This window comes from Suillus bovinus (assembly GCF_016758785.1).
Source record: "Suillus bovinus strain UH-Sbo-P2 chromosome Unknown EDB93scaffold_5, whole genome shotgun sequence".
Lineage (NCBI taxonomy): Eukaryota > Fungi > Basidiomycota > Agaricomycetes > Boletales > Suillaceae > Suillus > Suillus bovinus.
This window is the reverse complement of record NW_024542061.1, coordinates 184,675-209,389: the sequence shown is the minus strand read 5'-3', so window position 1 is coordinate 209,389 and position 24,715 is coordinate 184,675. Positions and strand designations below refer to the sequence as shown.

Here is a 24,715-nt window from a genome sequence, read left to right as displayed (position 1 = left end):
AGAGGTTGGTGTTAAAGGGGGTGGAGATAGTCAGGATCAGATAAGGGAGCCGAAATACCAGATCATTGGAAGTGTGCTGGATATTAGATATTTGTTTGTCGACTCCCAAGGCTCGGATCTTGGCGCACTTCACTCAAATTTCGGTAGTTGGAACTTGGCATTTGGTGTTCGGTAGGTGGTGAACATGAGGTTCTGATAAGAGAACCTTCCATGATGTTGGCTGTCGAAGATATATTACCACCCGTTGCTCAATGAAATACCCGATCATTGGAAGTGTGCTGGATATCAGATATTTGTTTATTGACACCCGGGTCTCGGAACTTGGTATGCTTCACTCGAATTTCGGTAGTCGGAACCTTGCTTCTCATACAGCAATGCAACAGTAATGAACCTGCAGCTGCAGGAACTCATTATGCTTCACCCGAATTAGCTACTCAGCAATCGGTACTGCATTGTTTTACAATTATCATTCACCTGTGCCCACCTGTCTATATTATATACCGCCCTCAGCCCACCCATCTAATATAATATATCCCTGGGCCCACCCATGTATGTGATAACAAGTACCCTCAGCCGGCCCACCCATCTATCTGATACCCACCTACCTTGACACTCGGCCCACCTGTCTAAGATAATATATATCTGGGCCCACCTGTGTATGTGATAACATGTACCCTCGGCTGGCCCACCCATCTAAGATAATATATATCTGGGCCCACCTGTGTATATGACACAATGTACCCTCGGCCAGCCCACCCGTCTAATATAGTATATATCTGGGCCCACTCATGTATGTGATGACAAGTACCCTCAGCATACCCATCTATCTGATACCCACCTACCTTGGTACACCCATCTACATAATATCCAACTACCTCAGCCCATCTGTCTATAGAATATTCATGTCCATCGGCCCACTCATCTACTCTACATATTCCACACATGGACCCACCCGCCTCCATCGGAAATAATATCCCTCCTATTACGACTGGGATAGTTCTGCTGTCGAAGGTCAAAGATAGACCGTTCAGTCGACAGTTCGTCAGCCCTTCTAGTACAAGAAGGGTTTCTGGTTCAAGGGTTCTCACTGCACGAGCCGCAGCTTCTATGCAGGATCAGCGGTGAGTGGTTTTAGCACTTCTACCACAATCAAGAGTTCAGGCTAAGACAGTGAGTGACTGTCTTAGAATCAGAGTTCAGGCTACAAGGGTGGAGACCTTGTAGATCAGGTTTCAAGGGGAAAACCCAGTAGATTAAGTTAAGGAATACAGCTATGATACATGGAGTTTATATAGGTAAAAGGGAGCGGCACAGCCGCGACAAGAACAGTAACAAAGATAGGAAAAAGAGTACAACCTATCAAGATAGCAAAGATAGGTGAAACCGCCATGCGGCGCAAGATAGTATCTATGTTACAATCAAGAGGAAGAGAAGTGCAGGACAGCCCGCTTGATAAGAGAATAGCCGAGTCTAGAAGGGTCTAGAGTCGGCGGCATGGTTACAGGAAAGGAAAAATAAAGTAGGAGTAAATGTTATTGTAACACCTCCTGGCCCATCCATCAACATCAAGGATATACATCACATCGGCCCATCATCCGCTGGCCCATCTTATACAGGATATTATGTAGGTCAGGTGACCCGTATAATATGGAAATATGTCACTGTAATATGTGGAGTTCTCAACCAATGGTGATGAGCATCAGTGGAAGGACTTTATGTCCATTGGGCATGGGATCAGGCTGTAAGTCTTTCAATTTCTTGATCATTTCTTTGAATCTAACAAGAGTCTGGCACCAGGACATAATCTCAAAAGATCCAGAATCGCACGGATCCACATTTGTACCTGTTATTTTAGGCAGCAACAAGACTACAGTAGACAAGCTCATCATGACGTGGTTAGTATCATTGCCTTTCTTGCTATTCCCAAAAGTAAGTTTGGTTTTTCTTAAATGTGCTGTTTGCTTATCCAAGATAGTGACGAAGGAGCATGCAACTGGTGATGTGAGGTTCAGAAAGTTTCGCCAGCAATTGTTTCACTGCTTGCTCTCCAAGATTCTTGAAACACTTTGTCCTGGTATCACCAAGTATGAAGTTGCACATTTTAGCAATGGTCATTTCCACTGTGTTATCTACAGTCTGGGACCATATATCGCTGACTACGAGGAGCAAGTCTTATTGACATGCATTGTGCATGGTTGATACCCAAAGTACATACTTGTTCATCTTTTTAGTCGACTACTTAAACTAATTATTGTACAGATGTTTGGCTTCACGTGTCAATCTAGATGAGCCAGCTGGTTGGCACTGTCATGATCATATGGATGCACTTGTCAAGGAGGGTACTCTGGATGCCTTATGGGGTGAATATGGCATTGTTGGTGAACTCATCATAAGTCCTATCTTTTGCACTAATGTTTTCACAACACCTTAACACTTTATATCAGCCCTTTACCAATGATTTTACTTGAGCCGACATTCATGAACTCATCTCCCCCAATATCCTTCACCAGCTCATTAAAGGGACATTCAAAGATCATCTGGTGGATTGGATTGAGAAGTACCTATACCAGACACACTCAAAGAAGGATGCCGATCACATCATGGATGTCATTGATTGAAGGTGAATGGTTCATTTTAATCATAGGTACAGCTATCTAACTACTAGTTTTGTCTAGAATCACAGCTGTTCTAGCCTTTGCTGGTCTTTGGCGCTTCCCACAAGGACAAGGCTTTAAACAGTGGATGGGCAATGACTCAAAAGCCCTGATGAAGGTATTTTTTCATGCATCAGACTACTAATGTCTCACTGACATATTGTTATAGGTATACATACCCGCCATTGAGGGGTATGTCCTGGCAGATATGATCCAGACATTTTGAGCCTTTCTCGAGTTTTGTTATCTTGTCCAATGTAGCATAATCACGGAGAAGACTCTCGAGCAAATCCAGGAGGCACTCGACCAATTTCATCGGTACCGGAAAATTTTTCAAACACTCAATGTTGTTCCTACATTCTCACTCCCTCGCCAACATTCCCTACAACACTACCTACTCCTAATTCAACTTTTTGGAAGCCCAAATGGTCTATGCTCTTTGATCACCAAAGCAAAACATATCAAAGCAATGAAGGAACCATGGAGGCACTATAGAAAGTACAACTCAGCGAGGCGCAAACAATGCTCCTTACTGATATATAAATGTTGTAGGTCATGCGCTGCCTAGTCTGCTATACTTGGCAAGACAAGTGTGTTTGATCCTAAAGGGGAAGCAAGTGCAGCAAAGGTCTTGAAATGCACGTGGAAGGTGCAACTAGTTGGCCGATGTGAAGCATGGGAAAGCACACATGCGCATGGAAATGCATTGGAGGTGTGCATGCATGGGAAAGTGAAGCGTGCTCGATGCGCCAGTGGTTTAAGCAATGATAGAGATATGAGGCAATGGAAGTAAGCGTAGAGTGAAGTGATAGAGAATGTGATGCAAGAGATAGAGTGCCAATAGCTACCGCAATGTAGGCTTATTGGGAGTTGCTATTCCGATGCTCAGAAAATGAATTCCTACTGCAACTACTGGGAAAAGAAAACTTGGGAAAGTGAAACTTGCTAAAGATATCTACTGCTGGCACTTAAGTATGGTGCCTAAGCGCTGTCAGCAAAGCTGAGCCGAAGCGCTAATGAACCGAGTATGTAAAGCTATATGTAAGTAAGGGTCCATGACGAAATAAAGGTGGTACAATGTGTAAATATGTTTAGAATGGAAATATACACACTAGGGAACTTGGTGGACAGTGGATGGATGCATCTGGGTGGCTGGCACTATAGGCCGTGCAACATGTGGTGTGGGAAAGTGGTGCCTCATATGGGAATAGCTGAGGATAACTTAGGAAGTGATGCTGCAAGTTCGTGCTATGTGCTGTGTGGGTGTAAAGTGCAATATTGCACCATGAGAGGCATGAGTCTCTACACTGTACTGGCTTAAGCCTTCTTTCTGCCACCCCCGACCACCTCATCCATACCAGAGGACACCATCTATCCAGACCCAGTCCCAACACCCACCCCCATCACCAAATCTCAGCTATTGAGGAGCATTACCAAGTTAAGCCCATACAAAGCCCCAGGCCCTGACGGGATTTGCAACATTGTTTTCATTCACTGTGCAATGTTACTTAATCCATACTTACTTCATCTTTTCAGAGCGGTATTCACACTCAAGAACTACTACCCTCCCTGGCATTGACCTGCACCAAACTGGTCCAGTGCATGACCGAGCGGTGCTAGTGAATATTTTTCAGGAATTTTGCATGGAATGAACTTTGTGTTATTTGGCTCAAAGACGACTCAGCCAGATTCTCATGCATCTGAAGTATCCATGAAAAATATTTCCCGCATATGTTTGTTTGCAGGAACTTCCAGGAGACTTTAAATACATGTGTTACCTGGTTTTTGTTCTATGTCATATGCTACATCTCTAAACAACACCAAATACAAACAAGTTTCAACATGTTATGTAAACTATGTTCTTTTACCACAGTCAGCTGATCTATGACTAAGCCTGACAGATCATGTTCACCCACGTACAATTCACATGGGTATTATGATCTATGACAAATAATGCAGTATATCTAGATATGTGAGAAAATGAAAATTGAATATACCTAGGTATGTGGGAGTAAATTAGCATAGCCACGTAGATTTGTCTATATAAGGACCTCCGTTCTGGCCTGAAATGCAATCAATCAGATTCCCCAGAATCACCTTAATAAAATTGTGAGTGAGGTTTGTGTGTGATCAGCATCAGCAACAACAGCGAAGAGTTGTTCGACATTGTTAGGTACATTGATGAGACAGTAGGAGCCATTGAGCTCACTGTGCTTAACAACCTGCAAGGCCTGGTTTATTTGTTTTGAGAAGTCTCTTGTTTTTCTGAGTGTTTGTGTGTGTTTGCATGTCTGTCTCTGTCTCTATCTCTCTTTCTGTTTCTCTAGGATTGGGATTTATTTCACTCTAGTCTGGGATCTATTTCTTTTAGTCTGGGATCTATTTCCTTATCTCTGTTTCACTAGTCTGGGTTCTGTTTCACTCTATCTATTTCTTTAGCTCGGAATCTGTTTCACTCTCTCTACCCATTGAAAGCTAACAGTCTGAGTGCTCATTTATTGTCATGTAACTAACATGTTATATATTTTAGCAAATATATTCTGAGTGCCTGTTTCTTGTCATTGTTACTAATGTACTCTTGATTGTAGTGAATACATTTGAGCCTTATCTCTGATTCTTTGTGTTGTCTCTATGTCTGCTAAAGGCTCCGAGTAGTTTAGTGGGGAGACTTCAGGAGTTGATTATTGTTCACTTGACCTCACACATCTAAGTAGTATACTGAGCCAGGATTGTTATTTGTCAGATAGGCTTTAGCTATTAAATAAGAAACTTGGTATTGAAATCCAAAGATGTCCATTTCTGATTGTGTTTAATACTCATTGTGAGTTCCTTGGCAGCAGGTTCAATATTAGGCTAAGAGTTCTATGGAAGCTTTTGACAAGTCTTGACCTTTGATTCTACCTGTTTGCGCTGTGGGAGCCAATACAGCTTCGTATGACTTTTCATAGTAAGTTTAGAATATAGCATCATTGATTGTGCCTAGTCTTAGTTCTCATTTCTGTTTAGCACCAGTGATTGTGCTTAGTCTTAGTTTTGTTTCTGTTTCCTGTTTCTTTTAGTCAACACCATATTGCTGAGTTGACTAGTATTTCTATACTGATCCGTAAAGTACCTTTGTCTGACCATAGCTTGGATATACTGACAGGCCACCCACGAACGACCATGTTATCAGTCATTGGTATTTGTCTGAATCACTGACCATGGAGATATTTGATTTTGTAGGTGTTCATCTATAGATCATCTATCTAAGAAGACAGTGTGACTTTACCACTGTCGTTCTGAGGAAACCCGGTAAACCAGATTATACAGTTCCAAAGGCATATCGCCTGATCGCTCTCCTCAACACCACCTGCAAGCTCCTGACAGCAATCATTGCAGATCAACTGAACTATCTCCTCGACCATCATGACCTACTCCCTAGCACCCACTTCGGAGGCCATCCAGGTAGATCAACCACCAATTCACTGCATCTCCTTGAGGCAACTATCAAAGATGCTTGGTGACAAGGAAAAATAGTCTCAGCATTATTTTTGGACATTGAGAGTGCATTCCCAAATGCAGTGACTAACCGGTTGCTTTATAATATGAGACAGGCATATTCCAATGTCATTGGTAGGATTCACCGAACATTTGTTAACAGGCCATCATACTCAGCTCAAATTTGACAGCCATCTGTCAAATTGGATCCCAATAATGAATGGTATAGGGCAAGGAGATCTGCTATCTATGATCCTCTACATCATCTATGACTCTGACCTTGTCAACATAGCAGCTGGATGTGGCAAACATGAGCAGACATTAGCATTCGTTGATGACCCAGGTTTCATTACAATAGGAAAGTTCTTTTATGAGACACATGCTACCCTCAAACACATGTTGGAATGACCAGGGGGAGGTTTTGACTGGGCCAGATATTATAACTCAAAGTTCAAGACCACCAAATTTGCTCTAGTAGATTTCTCGATGAATCCCACTAAAGATAGGCCACCTCTTGTTACACATTGTAACGATGGTCGCGGTGCTGGGCTCAGAATCACTATTTTTCATATCCATGTCAACACCCGAAAATACACGCACATGTCCGACACACTTCCGCACATGTCTGAGCCACTCCACATCAGACCTTCAGACATCGCATCGGCCAATCGCACTTTGCACGCACTTGTCCATCCTGTGTCCTGTCCTTCTGAACTAGCCTTACTAGGTGTGGAGTTATTTCTGTGCACATTTTCTGACATTTGGACCGTGTTATTACATGTCCGCAGCACCTCATGTCTTATTACATAGGACATCGGACCCGAAATATATTGCTACTATCTTCGCCTGTATTATTCTGGATTTCTACGTACTTACTTAAATACTCTGTAGTGACCCATAGCAATTATCATCCAGTAGTTAGGAACCATTTCTCGACTCTGCGGATCACCCAGAATATTCTCATAGTTCTTAGTTGCATTGTGAAATATTACCATTCGTTCACCATCATACTCTGTCCCTCATTATACTTGCGCATACTGCTTGCAATCTGACACTCATTGTAAAGTTTCTGACCTATTATTGTAAAGTCCAAAAGTCCAAAATCTTGGACATCACACTTTGGCTTTGGACATCGGATAAGTACCTTTGGACATTGTTTCACAGTATTGGACATTTTGTTATTTGCATTACTGACACATTTTTACTACTAATACCAATTAGCAATCCCTTTAGGATTGAATGCACTTGCTTGCAAGTATAGCAGCATAGGCCATGCTAAGATCTACCCAAATATTTGTTGTCTAGGTAGTACAATTTCTGCTGAGCCTAGCAGAATCACCTTTCTACAATGTGGTACCACAATCACCCCAACCACTATGCACCAGTTCCTAGGCATCATATTAGATCAAGCATTGTGCTGGCAGGAACACATAGCATATGCACTGGCAAAAGGAACTGCCTATGTACTCCAGCTGCACCATCTCTCCTCTTTGTCCATAGGAATTCCACTCTCACTCATGTGACAGTTATATTTAGCAGTGGCCCTCCCTAAGATGCTATATGCAGTGGATCTTTGGTTTCAACCTCTCTTCATAGGAGAAAGTGACACTCTTCAACATAGTTCAATTGAGGTCATCAGGCCCCTACATAGGGTACAATGCATTGCAGCTTTATGCATCATGGGAGCAATGCGCACCACCGCTACAGACACTCTAGAGGCTCATGCAAAGCTCCTCCCTCTTGAATATTGCCTACAGAATCTATGCTTTCAAGCTGCTACACATTTGGCAGCTCACCCCCTGACTCATCCCCTGCATAAGCCTGTATGCAGAGCAGCTAGTAAATTCATTAGGCACCACAGATCTTCGCTCCATAGCAGACATCCCCCTAGTGCTTCGACTCCATATCAGACGGTCATTGCCACATCCAGGGAACTAGCCATTCAAGACCACGACAACCTCAACGATGAAATCAAGATTCATTGCAATGGCTTAGGAATCGACAATAACATCAGAGCAGCTGTGGTATTGTATAGACCTGGTCACCACCAGCCAAAAATGTCACATTATCACCTAGGTACTGCTAACAAACACACAGTTTATGAAGCCGAAGCGGTCAGTTTCACCCTGGCTGCCCAGCTCCTCTCTCAGGAAGAAGAGGTCACCTACCCTGTCTTTATCTTTGTAGATAACTAGACAACAATCAAATCCAGTGATGTATTCTTGATTAAGTCAGGACACTACTTAATAGATCATTTTTGTAGCTTAATATTGAACATAAAATGACATAGCAAGGATTGTCAGTTCAAGGTCACTGTCAGATGGATCTCAGGACATGATAGAGTCATGGACAATGAAATGGCTGACAAGGAGGCCAAGGAAGCAGCAAAATCTCCAGATGCAACCAGCCTAGGAAGACAACTCCTCCCTTATCTTTGCAAGGGGGTCTTACCTTGCAGCATATCAGCACTGAAACAGGCACAGAAACAGCAATCCTCAGAATGATGGGCAAGATTTTGGCAGAAATCACCTCGTTATGAGCATCTCACATGCATAGATCCTGGTGCTCTCCAAGGTGCCTTCATCACACTCGCATAACACCTTCCAAAACAACATATCAGCATGCTTATCTGGCTTCACACAAAGCACATTTCCCTCAACCAACATCTATATCATATCAGAAAGAGCCCTACACTGAATTGCCTGCACTGTGAAAACATGAAGGAAACTGTGCTTCATTTCCTTCTTTCATGCCCACACTATGCTAGAGCACACCACATCCTCACCATGACCCTATGATGACATGCTTCCTTGTTTCCATTCCTACTCTCCAGTCCAAAAGCATGCGCTCCACTCATCCATTTTGTCAATATTACAGACCGATTATGTGCCACCTTCAGTGATGTACCCCCTCCAAATCATAAGGACAAATGATGATTAGTTCAAACACAGGTCAACCCGATGTAATATTATAATACACAGACCTAGTTGGGCACCAGATGCCAACATATTTATCACACTCGCCGATGGCGGGACACTGACCCCTTGGCGGCCCTATGGATAGCTCAGAAGGAGTTGAAATAGATGCGAGGATTAGATTTACTTTTGACACAGTACAGTGACAAAGGAGAGCCGCACCTTACACTAGCCCACAGTAACCCTCAGATGTCCACAGTAACTCTCTCCCACTCTTGTTTACCTTTCAGCTCTGCTCTCCATCATTCTCATCATACCAAGTTGTTTATCAACTGGAGTACTTGTATCTTCTCAAGCAAACACCAGGGACCACCCCATGAACAGCACATCAATGGTCCTGCAAATTGGAAAACTTGTGCACCTAAAACAGCCGGCAGGAATGGCAGACTGTTGGGGCTCACTCCTCCAACAGGGCATTTGCAAAGTCAGAGATGCAGTGGGGGACATAGGTGTCACCTATTCCTAGTTTAGCAATGTCCTACATAGGGTACTTCTCCCAAAATGGATAAACATTGGATTTCAAAAAAATAAAAATAAAATAAAATAAAAGTGCAGACACAAGTAGGATGAGGAGAAAAATGATTGGGGCCCAAGCAACTAGATGTTCTTGTAACAACTGCTCTTTCCACCAATGGTTTATGTTCCTACTCACCTTGCAATGTCAGTGATCAGCATGGGTATGTGTAGCCCATTATGGGTAGTGGATAAGGGTACTCTGGGATATGGGTGGAGGTTCAGGTATATGATACTCATACCCTTATCCCCACCCATGGGAAAGTACCCATAGAAATATAGTATAAGGCATACACCTTCTATGACTATCACACATGCTAGGAAATATAGATATACTCAAAGATTGTGATGAGCCACCCACTGAGGATGACATAGCAATTACATTTGGTCAAAAGATTCTTGACTCGACCCTGGCAGCTGAGTATCTACTCAAGCTTTAAAAAGCTTCAAGCAGCATTGTGGATGCTTTCAGCCATCAGAATCAAAGAGCTGCAGTCAGTCCATTCATTTTTCATTTACTTTATCTAATAGGTTAGACTCAGGAAGCTAAGTGGGATCAGGATATGTTCAAGCGGCTTCTGGCTGAGTGTATGGTTGCATGTGATCAGCCATTTGAGAAAGTTGACAGGCTCAAGTTCCACCGCCTCCTTAAGTACACTCACTTATGACCATCTTTCAGCTTTAGCAGTAAAGTTCACATTAGTATTTGTGATGGTCTATACATCTTACATTTTTTGTTTCAAGTTATTGGAAGGCATTAGTGCTGTCAAAGCTAATAGTTCAAAAAAAAAGAGTCATGATGCATACCCAAGACTGCATGACTGCTCCACTTAGTCAAGAGTATGACAATGGTGTTGCCGGACAGGAAGATCAACCAGAAGATGATGTATCAAGTAACAATCTTTATGAAGTCCCTTCCACAGTTTCAAAGGTGAGTTCATCTTAATCACTAGAGTCCATCAAACTCACATTTACTTCCTTTATAGTTGCAGAAGATAGTCTGTGCTGTTCATTCAAGTCCTCAACATCACTGGGCATGGCTCCAAGAGGTCGAAATCTCAATGCAATCACAAGATGACACACTACCACAGACAGCTTTAATGCTAATACTTGATGTCAAAACAAGGTAGTCTTTGACTCATAAAATGCTTCATAAGCAGGTTTGTTTCATATTTAAATTTGTTACTTAAATCTTTCTCCAAAAAGGTTGTGCACTTGATTACCAGAAAGTCATTGATGACTTTGTTGCAAAAACACAGGACCTTCGCCAGTACAAGCTGACCTCCAAGGACTGGAGTGCAATCCAGCTAGTCTCTGATTGGCTAAAGGCTTTCTGATCAGCAACAACACAAATGTCAACCACAAAATGTTCAATACTATCATCCACTCATGTCATCTTCCATGCATTGCAAGAGTCTCTGTGTGAGTTGCCCAACAACATGTCACCTTGTCTCAAAGACTCATTCATTAAAGCACACCGGAAACTGAGTAATTACTATACCAAGTTCAATGAATCACCATTTTACATATGGTCCTCTCATAAGTGTTCTTTTTGTTTCAACTGGTAACTACACTGGCAGTCTACTAATTCCTTGACAGTCCTTGACCCCTGACTTTCATATGAAGGTCTTTTGACTGACTGTGGTGTAAAGAGTAAATCTCCACTGGGCTCAGCAGAAATTGTACTACCTAGTCAACAATATTTAGGTAGATCTTTTGCACAACCTAGTCTGCTATACTTGCAGAGCAAGTGTGTTCGATTCTAAAGGGATTGCTAATTGGTATTAGTAGTAAAATGTGTCAGTAATGCAAATAACAAAATGTCCGAAGTTGCGAAACGATGTTTGAAGGTAATCTGATGATGTCGAGGGTACTTATCTGATGTCTGAAGCCAAAGTGCAATGTCCGAGATTTTGGACTTTCGGACTTCACAAAAATAGGTCGGAAACTGTATAACAAGTGTTGGATTGCGAGCAGTGTGTGCGAGTATAATGAGTGATGGAGTATGATGGTGAATGAATGGTAATATTTCGCAATGCAACTAAGAACTACGAGAATATTCTGGGTGATCCACAGAGTCGGGAAATGGCTCCTAACTACTGGATCCCCATTGCTATGGGTCACTACAGAGTATTTAAGTAAGTACGTAGAAATTTGGAATACTACAGGCAAAGATAGTAGCAATATTTTTTGGGTCCGATGTCCTATGTAATAAGACACGAGGTGCTGTGGACATGTAATAACATGGTCCGAATGTTAGAAAATGTGCTCGGGAATAACTATGCACCTAGTGAGGCTAGTTCAGAAGGACAGGACACGGGATGGACAAGTGTGTGCAAAGTGCAATCAGCTGATGCAATGTCCAAAGGTCCGATGCGGAGTGGCTCGGACATGTGCAGAAATGTGTCGGACATGTGTGCATATATTTCGGGTGTTGACATGAGTATGAAAATACGTGGTTCTGAGCCCAGCGCCACGACCATTGTTACAGCGGTGATGACCAAACACTCCACAGCCACTTAGACAATGCAAAGGACCTGTTGCTTCAATATTATCAAGATAACTACCTGCAAGCTTTGAGTTCCCCTGCTGTCATTCCTCAACCTACAGCAGCAGAAATACTATCTGGATCGCCACAGAAAGTCAATTTTACAGCTTGGTACAAGAAGCACTCAATGATCTCACTGAGAGACAAGCTTGAGGAGTACTATAGACTGCCAATGGAGGACTTCAATGCCTGTGACCCCATCCAATGGTGGGCAGGCCGCCACTCACAATTCCCAAACCTCTCATGTCTGGCTCATGATATTCTTGCTATTCCAGGCTCAGCTGTTGCTGTCAAACACATTTTTTCTGGTGGCCATGATACTATCTCTCTTCACTGTGCTAGTCTTCAACCTAACACCATCAGAACATTAATGTTGTTTAAGCAATGTTTGCGCCTGGCTCGTAATGCTATCATGGTAATTGATTGATTGATATTCATGTGCCTACGCAGATTTTACTTAATTCAACATGTTCTTACCTCCTGTATGCCCATACAGTGACCCATACCATACCGTTGAGCACATTGAATGTATTGTACAACATATGGTATGGTACAGGCCGTACCCACGTCAGGAAATTCTCACATTACTTTATTTGTCCTTAAACAGACTTAATACACTTAAGTGTCTTGTTGAAAGGTGGATCTACTTGTCCAACATTTCAACTTGAATATATTCAGAAAGGAAATGTTGAGGTATATTGATATATATGTTTTATTATGCTTCACACTAGAGAAATATGAAATATGCCAGGTAAATAATGTGAGAGAGAGCAAACAAGTTTTGAGATAAGTAGGTTAAGCTGATTAAGGAGATTAAGGAATGTGAGAATTTCCTGATGCATAAGTCCACCATAAGTTGTACAGCCATAACCATATACTGTAGAGATACGCACTTAGCTTCATCACAGCATCACATGTCCGACGAATCGAAGCTATTTTGTGTGACTGTCACACAAGATTGAAGTCATCGAAGGTAAATTGTGACACACGGTAAAACATGAAAAAAAATGCAAAAATGTTCTCAAAAATTCTTGTACTGATTATTTGCCATGCATCTCGCTTTACATGACTAAAATTTCTTCATCACCATCAGCTGCCATCTTGCTGACAGCAGCTGGTAGTGGTCTGATTCAAAGCTATTTTTGACATGTCACAGGTCACACCCATCTTCGAATCTTCGAAGCTAAGGTTCAGTTGGTCACACCCAGATGATGTCGAAGCTAAGTGCATATCTCTACAGTATGGTTACAGTGACCAGTCCTAGAGTTTGGGGTTAAAGTAGCTTAGATGATACTTGTTTTGATTTGGCATATTTTTTTTGGACAATGTTATAGTGTATTGCAGCTTTTGATTTACATCACTATACACCAGACCTTAGCTTCAAATATACAAGTAGGTTTGCACTGGTCAACACAAGCAAATATGCCAGCATGGTGCTCGAGGTCCGATTACTATATGAGGTAGTAATAATTGAGCTTTTCATAGAATTTGCCTTGGGAGAGTTTTCCTTACGTACAAGGTTTAGGTTAATTTGTCAGTGTCGGAGCTTCAATTACTGGCCTTGCGAAATTCTCAACAATGTTTGTTGTTTGCAAAGACGAACAAAAGGCAAGATCGTGCTAATATCGGATTTCTCGGGTCATTACTGTAAATACAATATATGGTCGAGGAGTCAACCGAAGGGGTGTTCTTGTACTGTATAATTATCTATGTTGACTTGGAGCGTCACGTCCTCTCGTCTCTTCGTCCTCATCACTGTCAACAAGACCATCCTCCCGGGTTATCTCAATACGAATCACTGGAATTCGAGTCTCGTCGTTCAATACCGTACTTTCAGCATCATCCTTGATCGTAGGTGGGTGCACTAGTACGAGCAGGACGAGAGAAATTATCAACAGCACCATACTCAAAACAAAAATTGCACCAGGGAAGGTCGCAACGGTCTTATAGTACAAAAGGCCAAATAATGCGGGACCCAGGATTTGAGAACTATATCGAATGTGTGAGAGCTTTAGTTGGCCAAAATCGACTGTCCTACCTTAGAGCTTGTACAACACTCATGGCGCCAAAAAGCCTTCCAGCTTCGGCCTTTCCACCTCTTCTGCTGTAGACGTCGAGTGCGAATGCTTGGACAGCAGGCGAGTACCCGACACCCAGTGACTGCAGGATGGTTCCAGAAACGAAGACGAGACCACTAGAAGCAAAAACCATTGTCGCGAACGAAAGAATGTCGAGCACGATAGAAATTCGAGCGAGATTGAGATCAAATTTCGCAGAATGAGAGGGTGGTCCTGTATTATTCCGCCTACTTGGAAGGGTCTGTGAAGACGAGTTCTGAAGTGGCTCATCCGGGGCAGTGGGGAGCTGCACGGGCGCCGGCTTCAGAAGCTTGATGATAACTAGCGAATTGAGTTCGTAAAGAACAATGGTGTGTATGAGTTATTTGTACAAACAAGGTAAGATGACAGCCAAGAATAGCACACGGCCAGCTCCAGTGAAGGCGACGTAGTAGCTAATCTAGAAGGTTGTCAGATCTTGTGAAGACATTTTTGTGCTCTTTTACCGTTTCTGATGACCACTTGAAATTCCCTGCTGCATACTGTAAGACATATGTCAACATACCCTGCGGAAACGGTAGGTGTAAGTATTGGAAATGCCACAAAGATATGATGACGCCACACCAATGGGAACATCGTGAAACCATAGCTAGCAACGACGAGGCATAAACTCCAATCTCTCTTGGAGTGTTTGAGTGGGTTTCCGTCAACATTGGTATGCTCAGGCATAAGAATTGCTAGAGGGCTGAAGAACCTCATGGCGCTTTTTAAGACGGATGCAACTCCTAGGGCCTCACCATTTCGTCTTTCAAGTGATGCCTGTCGTCTTTTCTGAGCACCAAATGCTCTCGCTTTTGTCTGGGATTCGGGGACGATCAAAAACATGAAAGCAGCGTACAGCGCGTGGACAGACGCAGATAAATAGAACGCGGAAAGTGTCGAGCCTGTCGCCCAAATTAAGATGCCTCCAATGACAGGACCGAGGGCTACACCAAAAAAGATGGCACCCAATGCTAGAGAGAACATACGAGATCTATCCATGATGATTTATTTAAGTAGGACATAAGTGGATTTGAAACCCTACCGCTCAGAACGATGAGTACTGTCAGCGAGATAGGCATGGGAAGCAGCAACCCCAGTAGTCATCCCTTAAAATGCGTTCAACACCGACCTATCCCGAATGACATGCTCTGACTTACCGCCAGCCATACCGTCCAATGCAAAACCGAGTATCAAGAACCAGTATCCGCCTGGGAGCCGTTCCACAAAGAATGCAGTAACAATGAAGATTAAATCACTCGAAAGCAAACCGAGGATCGAGATGCCCATGACTAATGTTCGGCCAAAACGGTCTGCGAGCTGGAGAGCAGGAGGTCATAGGAAGGTCGAGAAATATTAACGTAGTGACTCACCGAACCCCACCAAACGGTAGTAAGGCAGCTCAAAATACCCATAGTAGTGTTTAGAACTACCTCAGTATAAGTGTCGTCTGATGTATAAAGGAAGACAATAAAACCAACCTGCGGACAATTGTGCAACGGCAGCTTGCACAACTGGGTCGGACGCGCATTGGTCGCGATCTAGACCGTGTGACTGCTTGAGGCCAGTATCTGAAGGAATGTATACAGACACAGATTGAGCAGACACAAACGAAGCGCCGGGATCATCTAGATTCAATCCGTCATGTAGAATATTCGCAGTGTACGCGGATAACACTGAATGCGGCTGAGCTAGATGTAGCGTGTCGTTTGGTTCATACTGTAACTCAAGCCCAGGCGCTGGGCCATGTACACGACATGCGAGAACAGTGTACATCTCCACCCGAGGACCGATGAGCGCAGAGAAACCTAACGATGCCAGAGGCGTGGAAAATATCAACCTGGTTGAATGGTCAATACTATCTCCGACACAGCAGGCTCGCTCGCTGACCAGTATGGCGACGGTCTTTTCCACCACGGCAGTACCTTCCATGCTGTAACTTCTTCATCATGTTCTTCGTCTTCTCGGTCAAACTGGAACGACTCGTCCTGGTCCACTAGCGTGCGTTCCGACTGTTGACGTGGGTGCAGTAGAGTGTGTTCATCGACTGGGTCACAAGGCAAGATCAGCCCTTCGGATTGGGGAATACATACACGCCTCGACTCGGAGGAAACCACAGACGTGTTTCTGGATGACCTTCGAGACATGGTGACCGTAGAGCGCTAAGTGCATGCGGACTAGACAAGGCTGTGATACTTTATTTTAATCCGCACAGTGCACCGCGAGGTGTTGGTGCCAGTCATGCGCATGTACAGTGTCATTATGTAATATGGCCGATAAGCTGGTTGACAGGAGAGTCTTGCCTGCACAGGGTCACCTGGGCCCAAACTCGCGAAGACATAGTTTAGCTCTGATAATAGTTTGAACCTGAAACCCGACTTGACGTCCCTAAAGTAAGATGGTGATTTCTGGAGGATGCCCCTCGCGTCACTATTCCGTGACTCGGAGGATCCTTTCAATTGTAGGGCATGCAAGCGAGGTAGAGCCCACATTCTCTCGTCACAACCCAATCCATGTAATGGTCCAATCTCTTAGTGACACACACTGCAAAATTTGTGTAAACCTATGACGCCCTGACAACACAACGCCGCAGAGGCTGAGGCCTGAGGAGTCCACGCTCACTACTGCAACCGTGACGTTGATGCTCACGTGCACACTCGTGAAGAGGATTGTCGAGACTGCACAGCATCTTGAAGCATCCTTTGTGTGGACACCTCTGCTCTCTACCGAGCCTCGTGATGCAGAAAACCATCTGGCTGGTCCGGAGAGTGTCTCGCCTGACGATGTTGCTGATGAATTGAACTTTGAAGAGAGAAGGTTAATGAAGTTGAAGTGCTCGGGGGAAATGCTCGAACAAGGAATAACATATATGCCCCAGGCTATTCTAGATGAGGTTGAGGCAACATGGATGTCATCCATTAGGATTGAACAGCAAACCAGTTCTGCCGGTCGTAATAGCCGGCAGCAATACTGACCCCAAGGAAATCTCTTACGGCTTACCTTATCTTATCTTGCTTCATACATGGCGGTAAGTACCAAGCCCGTACATGAATCTGCCTCTTCTTGCTATAACTTCGTTTCTAGTCGAAAGCAAGGACAGTGGATATCAACGAGGATGTCACAAAGTCCCTCAGAAAATTTCGGTTTCAGCGTAGGAGTCAGGGACACGCAGCAATCGTTATCAAGATCGACAAGGCTGCTCTCAAGATGGCTGTAGACGAGGAGTATGACAATATTTCGATCGAAGACCTTGTCGAGGGTACGATCATCTTGGAACTATCTTGCATCTCTTCATTTGCACACTCCAGAGCTACCCCGAAACTCTCCCAGATATGTCATGTTGTCATATGAACTCAAACACCGCGATGGCAGGATCTCATTCCCACTCGTGCTTATCAACTGGGCCCCATCATCATCCGAGACAACCATGATGACATTGCATGCTAGCGCCCTCCTTGACTTCCAAAGAGTCGTAAGTACCTTGCCGAAACTTCAGTTCTATGGAGACTTCACTCAATAATGCTTACAATGCTCTAGGCAGAAGCAAACAAGACTATCGAAGTTCGGGATACAGAAGAGGTCTCACCAAGGAAATCGTTGACGAAAAACTTCTATCCTAATCTGTCAGTCTTGTATCCTCACCCGCAGTACAACATATCGTGGACATCGCGCTTTTACATACCATAATTGATCACTGTCTATAGTCGTTTCGGAGCATTCATTGACTTGACCTTGTTAGCAGTAAAACCCCGCTCTCATTTCCACGACTATGAGCTCCTGCTGATACGAATCCTACTGGATGGATAAGTGAGCTAGCTTATATTTAATCCTCGCGTGAACATTGCCGGAAGCCTTCAAAAATAGCCCTTTGAAATCTGAGAAGTTGATGCTTTGTTCGTTCTGCTCGGAGCTCCTTTCCCACTCAACTTACAATGATGCAGATCAGTTACTTCTGTCAAAGATCGGTGTTCCGACCTATATGAAATCCAGACCTCGAGAAGGACATGTTAAACAGGTTTGCGATCACATTGCTTCATTGCCACTCTTGCTCTGGACCATCTGACTCATTCACGTACCATAGAGAAAATAGACCAATATACTCACACAATGCTGCAAAAATTAGAATAGAGAGTGCTTGAAAATGCGAGTGAACTATACATGGTCTATTCTCTCGGAATGAATGGGCTACTCCGTTTTGAAGGAGCTTCGATTACGGGAGGGAGGGATTGAACCATTTCCTTAGTACCAGCGGGAAAAGGTAGATCATCCACACCCTTGGGAAGGACGCTCTCGTAAAGGCCTTTAGCTTGGTTCGCAGTTGCGAGACAGAGCATTTTCTTCTTTGAATCGCGAACAAGGACGTGTGCATCGTCAATCCCTGGCACTGCGCCCTTGACAAAGATCAGGTCGAGGGTGGTGTCAACCCGAACCACAGGAAGATTCTGGACAGTAATTCGTTCGCCTCCCAGCCGACCTGCCATCTTCTTACCGGGCCAGACTCTACCTGGGTCCTAAAAATTAGAGTCAGTAGGGATGTTGCTCAATTTGATAGACACGAACTTGGTGTTGTCCAGTGGCACCGGCTGAACGATGTGATACAGAAACACCATGACTTGCACGTAAACCCTTGAAGTTCCACCGTTTCATAGTGCCTTGAAATCCCTTCCCGATACTGAGATTGCCTCAGTCAAACCACGCAAAGATGATACACGGAACTCACGAATTGGCAATTACGTCCACAAATTGTCCAGGTACAAAATGAATGGCGGAAAGTGTCGTTCCTGAATAACTTTCCTGTCATGGAAGAGTAGAAAATCTGGTTTCGAAGAACTTACCGACAGGGACGTGTGCATCGGGGGTAACAGGGAACTCCTTCACGATATACTTCGGTTTAACACGAGCCTTCCGGAAATGACCCCTCATCTGATGAGTCGTTGTCCTCTTTGGACGGTCGGATGCACCAAGTTGGACTGCGTGATACTCAGTGCGGTCTGGACGCACATGCACAATGTTCTTGATCACTTGGCAGTTTTCCAGCTACGACAAATATGAGAACGAGAGAAAAAGAACGCGCAAACTCGTTCACCTGCAGCACCGTGACCGGAACGCGCGCGCCGTGGTCATCCCATATAGCGGTCATTCCACGTTTACGCACAATGAGACCAGTGCGTATCGAATTCGGTGTCCATTTAACAGACGTTGCAGATGAACTAGGGTTTACGGTCCGCGCCCATGCAATGCAGGTCGTACTAAATTGTCGGCATTGTGAAAGAAGCTGCCGTGGCCGTTGCGCAAGTGCCCAGTGTATGTGCATAGTCAAAAACAACCTTGACACTTTGCAGCTTTACTGAAAGAAAATGTTGTCGGAGGTCGGAACTTTATTTTCCACGCTCATAATTACCACTTCCAACTGCTGATTAGCTTTGCATTCTTTACACATCTTCTGGTATCTGCGCAGATGGAATGGAACATTGGCCTGCGGATGAACGACATCAACCGTTGCCTGTGAAGAAGCGGGGAAGGGGAATTCAAAAGTTCCAAGTTCATGAAACTCAGTATTGGAACCATCCTTACCTCGATTATGGAACTTTTGGTGGGGCGACCCTCGTGTCATCCAACAGACGGCTAGCTTGGACAACCGTTGTTGATACATCAAATGGTAAGTTTTAACCTTGTGCACGAGTCAGTGTGAATGGAGTTGACAATTCATTCAGCTCGAAGGGTGACACCAGTTGGGGCAGGGCGTTGTATTTTTCCTGCCACTCGATCTGTGGATCTGACGCTAAGTCGTCTTACGCAGTGGAGGCGAATCGAAGAAGGAGTATGAACTTCATCCATGCTTTTTGCGTTGTCTTGACGTTGTGCATTCCCTAATAGCTCAACTTCGTTAGAACATGTTTCCCGGACGCCGACTTCCCTACAGAGCTTGTCAAGGCGGAATTCCAGTCCGACGAACGACGAAATAGAGAGTTGCAAGTCTACGATCCTTTGAGAGGCAGTCTCATTAGTATTGTACCGTCTTCCGGCGCCCCTCAAACATCACTGGTTCTCTTTCCGGTGGGAGAAACCAGCAATGAATTGAGTAAGCCGTCTTGCACAACCTCTCCCTTATTAGCTAATCTCAAGTTCGATGCCAGATATTTCATTTATATCTGCCGCTAATTCCGATTGGATTTTTCACGCGCCTGGGCGTGCTGCGTCCAAGTTCGAGACACCTATTCTTCAGATCTCAACCCCAATTACATCAAATTCACCTCTGAAGTGTGGTACCAATCCTGTTTTGGTCAGAACACTCTCCGCAACATCCCTCTTAAGCATTGAAACACACGAAGGCACCGATTTCAAGGCCACAAGGGAGGTGGACATGACATCTGATGACACAGGAGGCAAAAGCGTAGTAGATGCTGTATTTTCACCTCATGACTCGGATATCATTGCTGTGAACACCTCTGGAGCACTCTATAACTGCAAAATATATGAAGGAGCAAAAGCTGTGTTTGTAACTTTTTTCATTCATTTTCGCTGAACTCATACCTTCATCAGGCGACGCATAGGGCTTAACCAAGTTCGTTTTGAGAACACAAATGGGGACCAATTTTGGAGGCTTCTTTCATCTGAACAAGGCTATTTCCTGGCGTCAAGTAGCTGCATTCAACATCTCGATTTCAGGGTACGAATTCCAGTAAGATATTGATTCCTCAGCTAACTCAGAGATAGTCGAACCAGCCTACTGTCGACCTATTTTCCACTGATCAATTGGGCTCTGTTGTAACATCTTTTGATTGGTTAGAGCAAGAGCATCTCCTCACCATTTCGACGACCTCGGAGCTCCTGTGGTTGGACAATCGGTACCCGAAGAAAATACTTCTGAGCTTTAAGAACAACCGAGCGCATGATAGATCGCTCAATGTCAGAACTGTAAAGTTAGATAGCGGTACGGACTAGCGAAATATCGGTCTTCTCAATTCACTCACTTTCCATTGTAGGTCCTCTGACTTTCCTAAGTTCGCTTAAAAATGGACTCACCAGCATTTATGATGTGTCTCGAGGACATGACAATCTGATCCACTGTCATTCCGTTCCATCATCTTTACCTCACGACGGAGATATGGGTGCGTCTGGGTCGGAAAGTACATTTTTTGTCCAGCCCGACAAGTCCACCTTTTCCCTTTTGCGACTCTCTGGACAAGGCAGTCTCCACTGCCAGGATTTTGCTGTATATCGCAATGATATGGACGTATTTCCAAGACAGACTAGTAGCACTAGCCACGAGTGGTCCACCGATGTGCAGAAACTCGCTGAAAGAGCAAAGGAGCTTCAGCCTCAGTACGGGCCACTGAGCGCAAGGCATTTTTCAGAGTTAAACCTACGGCCTGCGTATCAAAGTAAGTATTTGTGATTCGGTCTGTCCTGATACTGATTTTCGCTGCAGAAATTTTCGTTACGGGAGGAGTCACAGAAGAAGCTGTTTCTGAGGGCGAATTTACCGTGATAATAGACGAGCTATCTCAGTTTTGGCAAAGGTCATGTAATTCTGACAAGGCAATGTTGACCTTGTGAGGCGTGTTCAAACATTTGTTATCCTTAAACGCTAATCCGTTGTATTGTTAGGTATGATATTTGCCTCAGCGCTAACAAAGAACCAGACGAGGATTCACGAGCAGACTTTTTCACTGGCGGGATCATCAACTCGAATCATGGGTACAAAGCGCTCGTATGCAACGAGCTACCTGTCCAGGAAATTAAGAGTGGTGCGGCATGGTATTGCAATTTCAAGCCGTTTCTCCACCGTATGGGGCTTGTTCGTGTGGACCTCTGGAAGGAGATGCATGGTGCTCTGGAAGCCTTCAGCTTGTCTTACCCAAACGATATCCCTGGGTCATTTGTGCAACAAGAAGAAAATTCACGGGAACAGCTCATTCTTGAGTTGGCCCTTTCGAGCATGGTATTTTCAGCTCAACCTGTCTCTATGCCCGCTGCTCCGATCCAGGTTGACGATGTGGAGAGTATGTTCCTTTCCGCGAAAGCTCTGACACTTGACGACGAACTTCCCGAGATTCAGTTTGGATACCTGTGTCCATATCCCAAGCTTGGTATCAACCATTACCCTGATACTTCCAAAGACAAGAACACTGTTGCAGAACCTGCACAGGATGCGGATATTTCGAGTCCGCTGGGTGTGCGATTGTTGCTGAGGGAGTGGGATGTTGGAACAGACGTTGAGTCTTACTTATATCGTGATCCATACAACACAGATGGCGAAGATTTTATCCCTCCCTCGCGAGAACGGGCACTCCCTAGCGCACCGGTTGCTACGCAAACGACGACGACGACGACTACAACATCACAGCGCCCTCCGCCGATTGTCCCAGGTTTCGAGCCCCGTCCACCTCCAATTCATGTTGCTCAGAATCACTGGGGAAGATTTCGCACCCAGCCTCGAGGCTTCACTTTACAAACTACAAATACTCAGCATGAGAATTATCCTGAACCTTCTCAACCTTCCCAAGAGTTGATGACAAGTACCCAAGTGTTACCTGGACCGTATGGCGGCCGAAGTACTCTGAATAAGAAGCTTGTGAAGAAAAGGCTGGGTGGGTTCTGATAAATATGTACCAGTAGCCCTCGAAATTGGTGTAATACATAGTAGCATGGTGTTGTGTATAGACGCTTTAGGAAATTTTAAATATAGTCGGCCGGCCAAATATGGGCAATTTTCATGACGCGTGACATCCTCCGACTCCTTCAAGCATATACCGAATTGCCTTTGAAGATCCCTATCTCCTCTCTGGCTCTTCTTTCTGGCTCCGAGACTGAGATCACGCCCGGCCTTTCTCGACACGGACTGGCAGAGGCACGAAACTGGACTTTCCGTCTGGTCCAGCAAGAAGAGCTATGGATGGAACAAGGTAAGCTGGTAATCTGGACTTCTTGCATGGTCATAGTTTCTGAAGAGTCTCCAGCCCGCCAATAAATCCCTGGTTCAGTAATGATGGTTTTAACGACGTTTTGAAGCGTATGTGTAATGAAAAAACACACGTCGATTTTGCAATAACTCCTCTGCCAGGAAATAAGCCGGTGGTCTGCGCTCTCTCAGCTAGCTATATTTCGACCTTCGTTGGATATCCAGTGTGTTTTCCCTTTCTACATCGAAACAACTTACAAATCTGGCTGGTTTCTAGTTGGATTCTTTGAAGTCAAGACTACAGACCACCAAGACAAGGATGCCAGTACTCAAGCTTGCTAGTATCGTCTATCGGGAAGAAGGAGCAACCGGCTTTTACAGAGGTCTCTGGATACCGCTTTTCACGATTTCTTTCGTCCGTGAGTTATCGCACACTGTCTATTCTTCACAAGCCTAACAACTACCCAGGTGCTGCTTCATTCACAATATACAGTAGTACGAAAGAATACTGTCGTAAAAACCACTATTTTACAGGTGATAGAGCTTCTGATGCTGCTCTCGCGGGCGGTCTCAGTGGCGCCTTGTCTGGATCATTGATCTCATTTACTAGCGCACGTGCGTGCTCTTTAATTGCGTAGTTCGAAACATCTGACATGTGAAACTAGCCTTTGAACTTGTCAAGGTATTTTTACTTGCCCAATATGTCCGGGAAGGTAATCTTCCACTATTGACAGGTTCGAAGGCAATTAGAATACAGCATAGCCGCCACTAAAGGCGTACAAATGGTAAAACCCCCAAATACTATCAACGCTGTCCGAGAAATCTTTCGAACCCACGGGCTGTCCGGGCTCTGGATAGGGTTCCGTCTCCATTTTGGTGAGTAATATACTTCATCGTTTGTTACTCTGATTAACATTGACCACTCCTTAGTGCGAGATACAGCTGGCACCGCTTTGTACTTTTTTGAATATGATGCTATGCGACATCTATTGGGCCGCCAGCGCTCGGGAGAGCAGGGACCAACACCAGCATGGCTGCCAATACCCACATCCTTGATTCCCTTCGTCTGTGGTTCGCTGGCCGGCGTGTCTTCATGGGCATTGATATATCCCCTTGATGTGTTAGTCTACATATCTCCCGTTGCCACAAAACTCATTTTTTCCTCGCCTTTTATCAGAGTTAAGACCAAAGTCCAGCAACGTGCTTTAGCTGGCACTCCTCCGAAAGGAGTATGGGAAACCCTCCGTCGCCTCGTGCGCGGTACGGCAGACCAATACAGTCATGTTGCTACTGCTCAAAATCCATTAGGTCCAGATCCTAAAGATCCAAAGCCAGTCCTTGCTGGTATAGCACGCATATATCGCGGTCTCGGCGTCAGTGCAGTGCGGAGCATCACGACGCACGGGCTCCTTTGGACATTTTTCGATATCACGTCACATTATATCGATCATCTACCCTGACTTTCAAAGCGCTATCAACGGGGTCCCACCTCACATCTCACTTGAAGACAAGGCATGTACTGTAGCATCTGGGTTAGGATCGCCTAG

General features: G+C 44.5%; 7 protein-coding genes across 7 annotated transcripts; 5 read left to right on the top strand and 2 right to left on the bottom strand.

The window, feature by feature from the left end:
• Positions 1-1,887: 1,887 nt before the first annotated feature.
• EDB93DRAFT_1238041 (uncharacterized protein) lies at positions 1,888-2,618 on the top strand (the record flags this gene model as incomplete). Its single annotated transcript, XM_041451503.1, has 4 exons — positions 1,888-1,929; positions 2,086-2,194; positions 2,286-2,393; positions 2,470-2,618. The coding sequence occupies 4 exons, from the start codon at positions 1,888-1,890 to the stop codon at positions 2,616-2,618; spliced, it is 408 nt and encodes a 135-aa protein (XP_041311990.1).
• Positions 2,619-8,731: 6,113 nt separating this feature from the next.
• Positions 8,732-8,929, top strand: EDB93DRAFT_1076945 (uncharacterized protein; the record flags this gene model as incomplete). Its single annotated transcript, XM_041445280.1, has 1 exon — positions 8,732-8,929. A coding segment is annotated over one exon (198 nt), but the record flags the coding sequence as incomplete, so codon positions are not given.
• Positions 8,930-10,436: 1,507 nt separating this feature from the next.
• Positions 10,437-10,956, top strand: EDB93DRAFT_1100466 (uncharacterized protein; the record flags this gene model as incomplete). Its single annotated transcript, XM_041447009.1, has 3 exons — positions 10,437-10,550; positions 10,606-10,734; positions 10,846-10,956. 3 exons carry the CDS (start codon positions 10,437-10,439, stop codon positions 10,954-10,956), a joined length of 354 nt encoding a protein of 117 aa, XP_041311988.1.
• A 2,823-nt stretch (positions 10,957-13,779) lies between these two features.
• On the bottom strand, positions 13,780-16,470 carry EDB93DRAFT_1120603 (MFS general substrate transporter). The gene is made up of 10 exons (XM_041448502.1): positions 16,154-16,470; positions 15,745-16,103; positions 15,637-15,692; positions 15,424-15,583; positions 15,309-15,372; positions 14,849-15,257; positions 14,731-14,790; positions 14,621-14,684; positions 14,206-14,566; positions 13,780-14,156 (listed from the first exon to the last, which is right to left on the bottom strand). Exons 1-10 carry the CDS (start codon positions 16,408-16,410, stop codon positions 13,871-13,873), a joined length of 2,076 nt encoding a protein of 691 aa, XP_041311987.1. The 5' UTR covers positions 16,411-16,470; the 3' UTR covers positions 13,780-13,870.
• Positions 16,471-17,020: 550 nt separating this feature from the next.
• On the top strand, positions 17,021-18,050 carry EDB93DRAFT_656355 (glia maturation factor beta). Its single transcript, XM_041457012.1, has 4 exons — positions 17,021-17,291; positions 17,348-17,522; positions 17,572-17,735; positions 17,801-18,050. Exons 1-4 carry the CDS (start codon positions 17,286-17,288, stop codon positions 17,948-17,950), a joined length of 495 nt encoding a protein of 164 aa, XP_041311986.1. The 5' UTR covers positions 17,021-17,285; the 3' UTR covers positions 17,951-18,050.
• A 376-nt stretch (positions 18,051-18,426) lies between these two features.
• Positions 18,427-19,577, bottom strand: EDB93DRAFT_1077136 (translation protein; the record flags this gene model as incomplete). The annotated part of the gene is made up of 5 exons (XM_041445293.1): positions 18,427-18,774; positions 18,824-18,935; positions 18,984-19,044; positions 19,099-19,300; positions 19,350-19,577. 5 exons carry the CDS (start codon positions 19,575-19,577, stop codon positions 18,427-18,429), a joined length of 951 nt encoding a protein of 316 aa, XP_041311985.1.
• Positions 19,578-19,726: 149 nt separating this feature from the next.
• EDB93DRAFT_1077144 (uncharacterized protein) lies at positions 19,727-24,628 on the top strand (the record flags this gene model as incomplete). Its single annotated transcript, XM_041445295.1, has 19 exons — positions 19,727-19,922; positions 19,978-20,084; positions 20,141-20,345; positions 20,401-20,758; positions 20,807-20,933; positions 20,981-21,197; positions 21,250-21,648; positions 21,696-21,819; positions 21,875-22,861; positions 23,082-23,180; positions 23,227-23,279; positions 23,331-23,392; positions 23,446-23,587; positions 23,637-23,783; positions 23,834-23,850; positions 23,903-24,044; positions 24,099-24,288; positions 24,346-24,428; positions 24,477-24,628. The coding sequence occupies 19 exons, from the start codon at positions 19,727-19,729 to the stop codon at positions 24,626-24,628; spliced, it is 3,807 nt and encodes a 1,268-aa protein (XP_041311984.1).
• Positions 24,629-24,715: the final 87 nt, after the last annotated feature.

Bases quoted from the DNA above. Each gene is read 5' to 3' on its own strand.
- EDB93DRAFT_1120603 (XM_041448502.1), bottom strand. From the start codon at position 16,410: ATGTCTCGAAGGTCATCCAGAAACACGTCTGTGGTTTCCTCCGAGTCG. The intron at 15,584-15,636 runs GTGAGTCACTAC...CCTGCTCTCCAG, and splicing joins CTACCGTTTGGTGGGGTTCG to CTCGCAGACCGTTTTGGCCG. The intron at 14,685-14,730 runs GTAAAAGAGCAC...ACAACCTTCTAG, and splicing joins TCAAGTGGTCATCAGAAACG to ATTAGCTACTACGTCGCCTT.
- EDB93DRAFT_656355 (XM_041457012.1), top strand. The intron at 17,523-17,571 runs GTACGATCATCT...TGCACACTCCAG, and splicing joins GATCGAAGACCTTGTCGAGG to AGCTACCCCGAAACTCTCCC. The intron at 17,736-17,800 runs GTAAGTACCTTG...ACAATGCTCTAG, and splicing joins TCCTTGACTTCCAAAGAGTC to GCAGAAGCAAACAAGACTAT.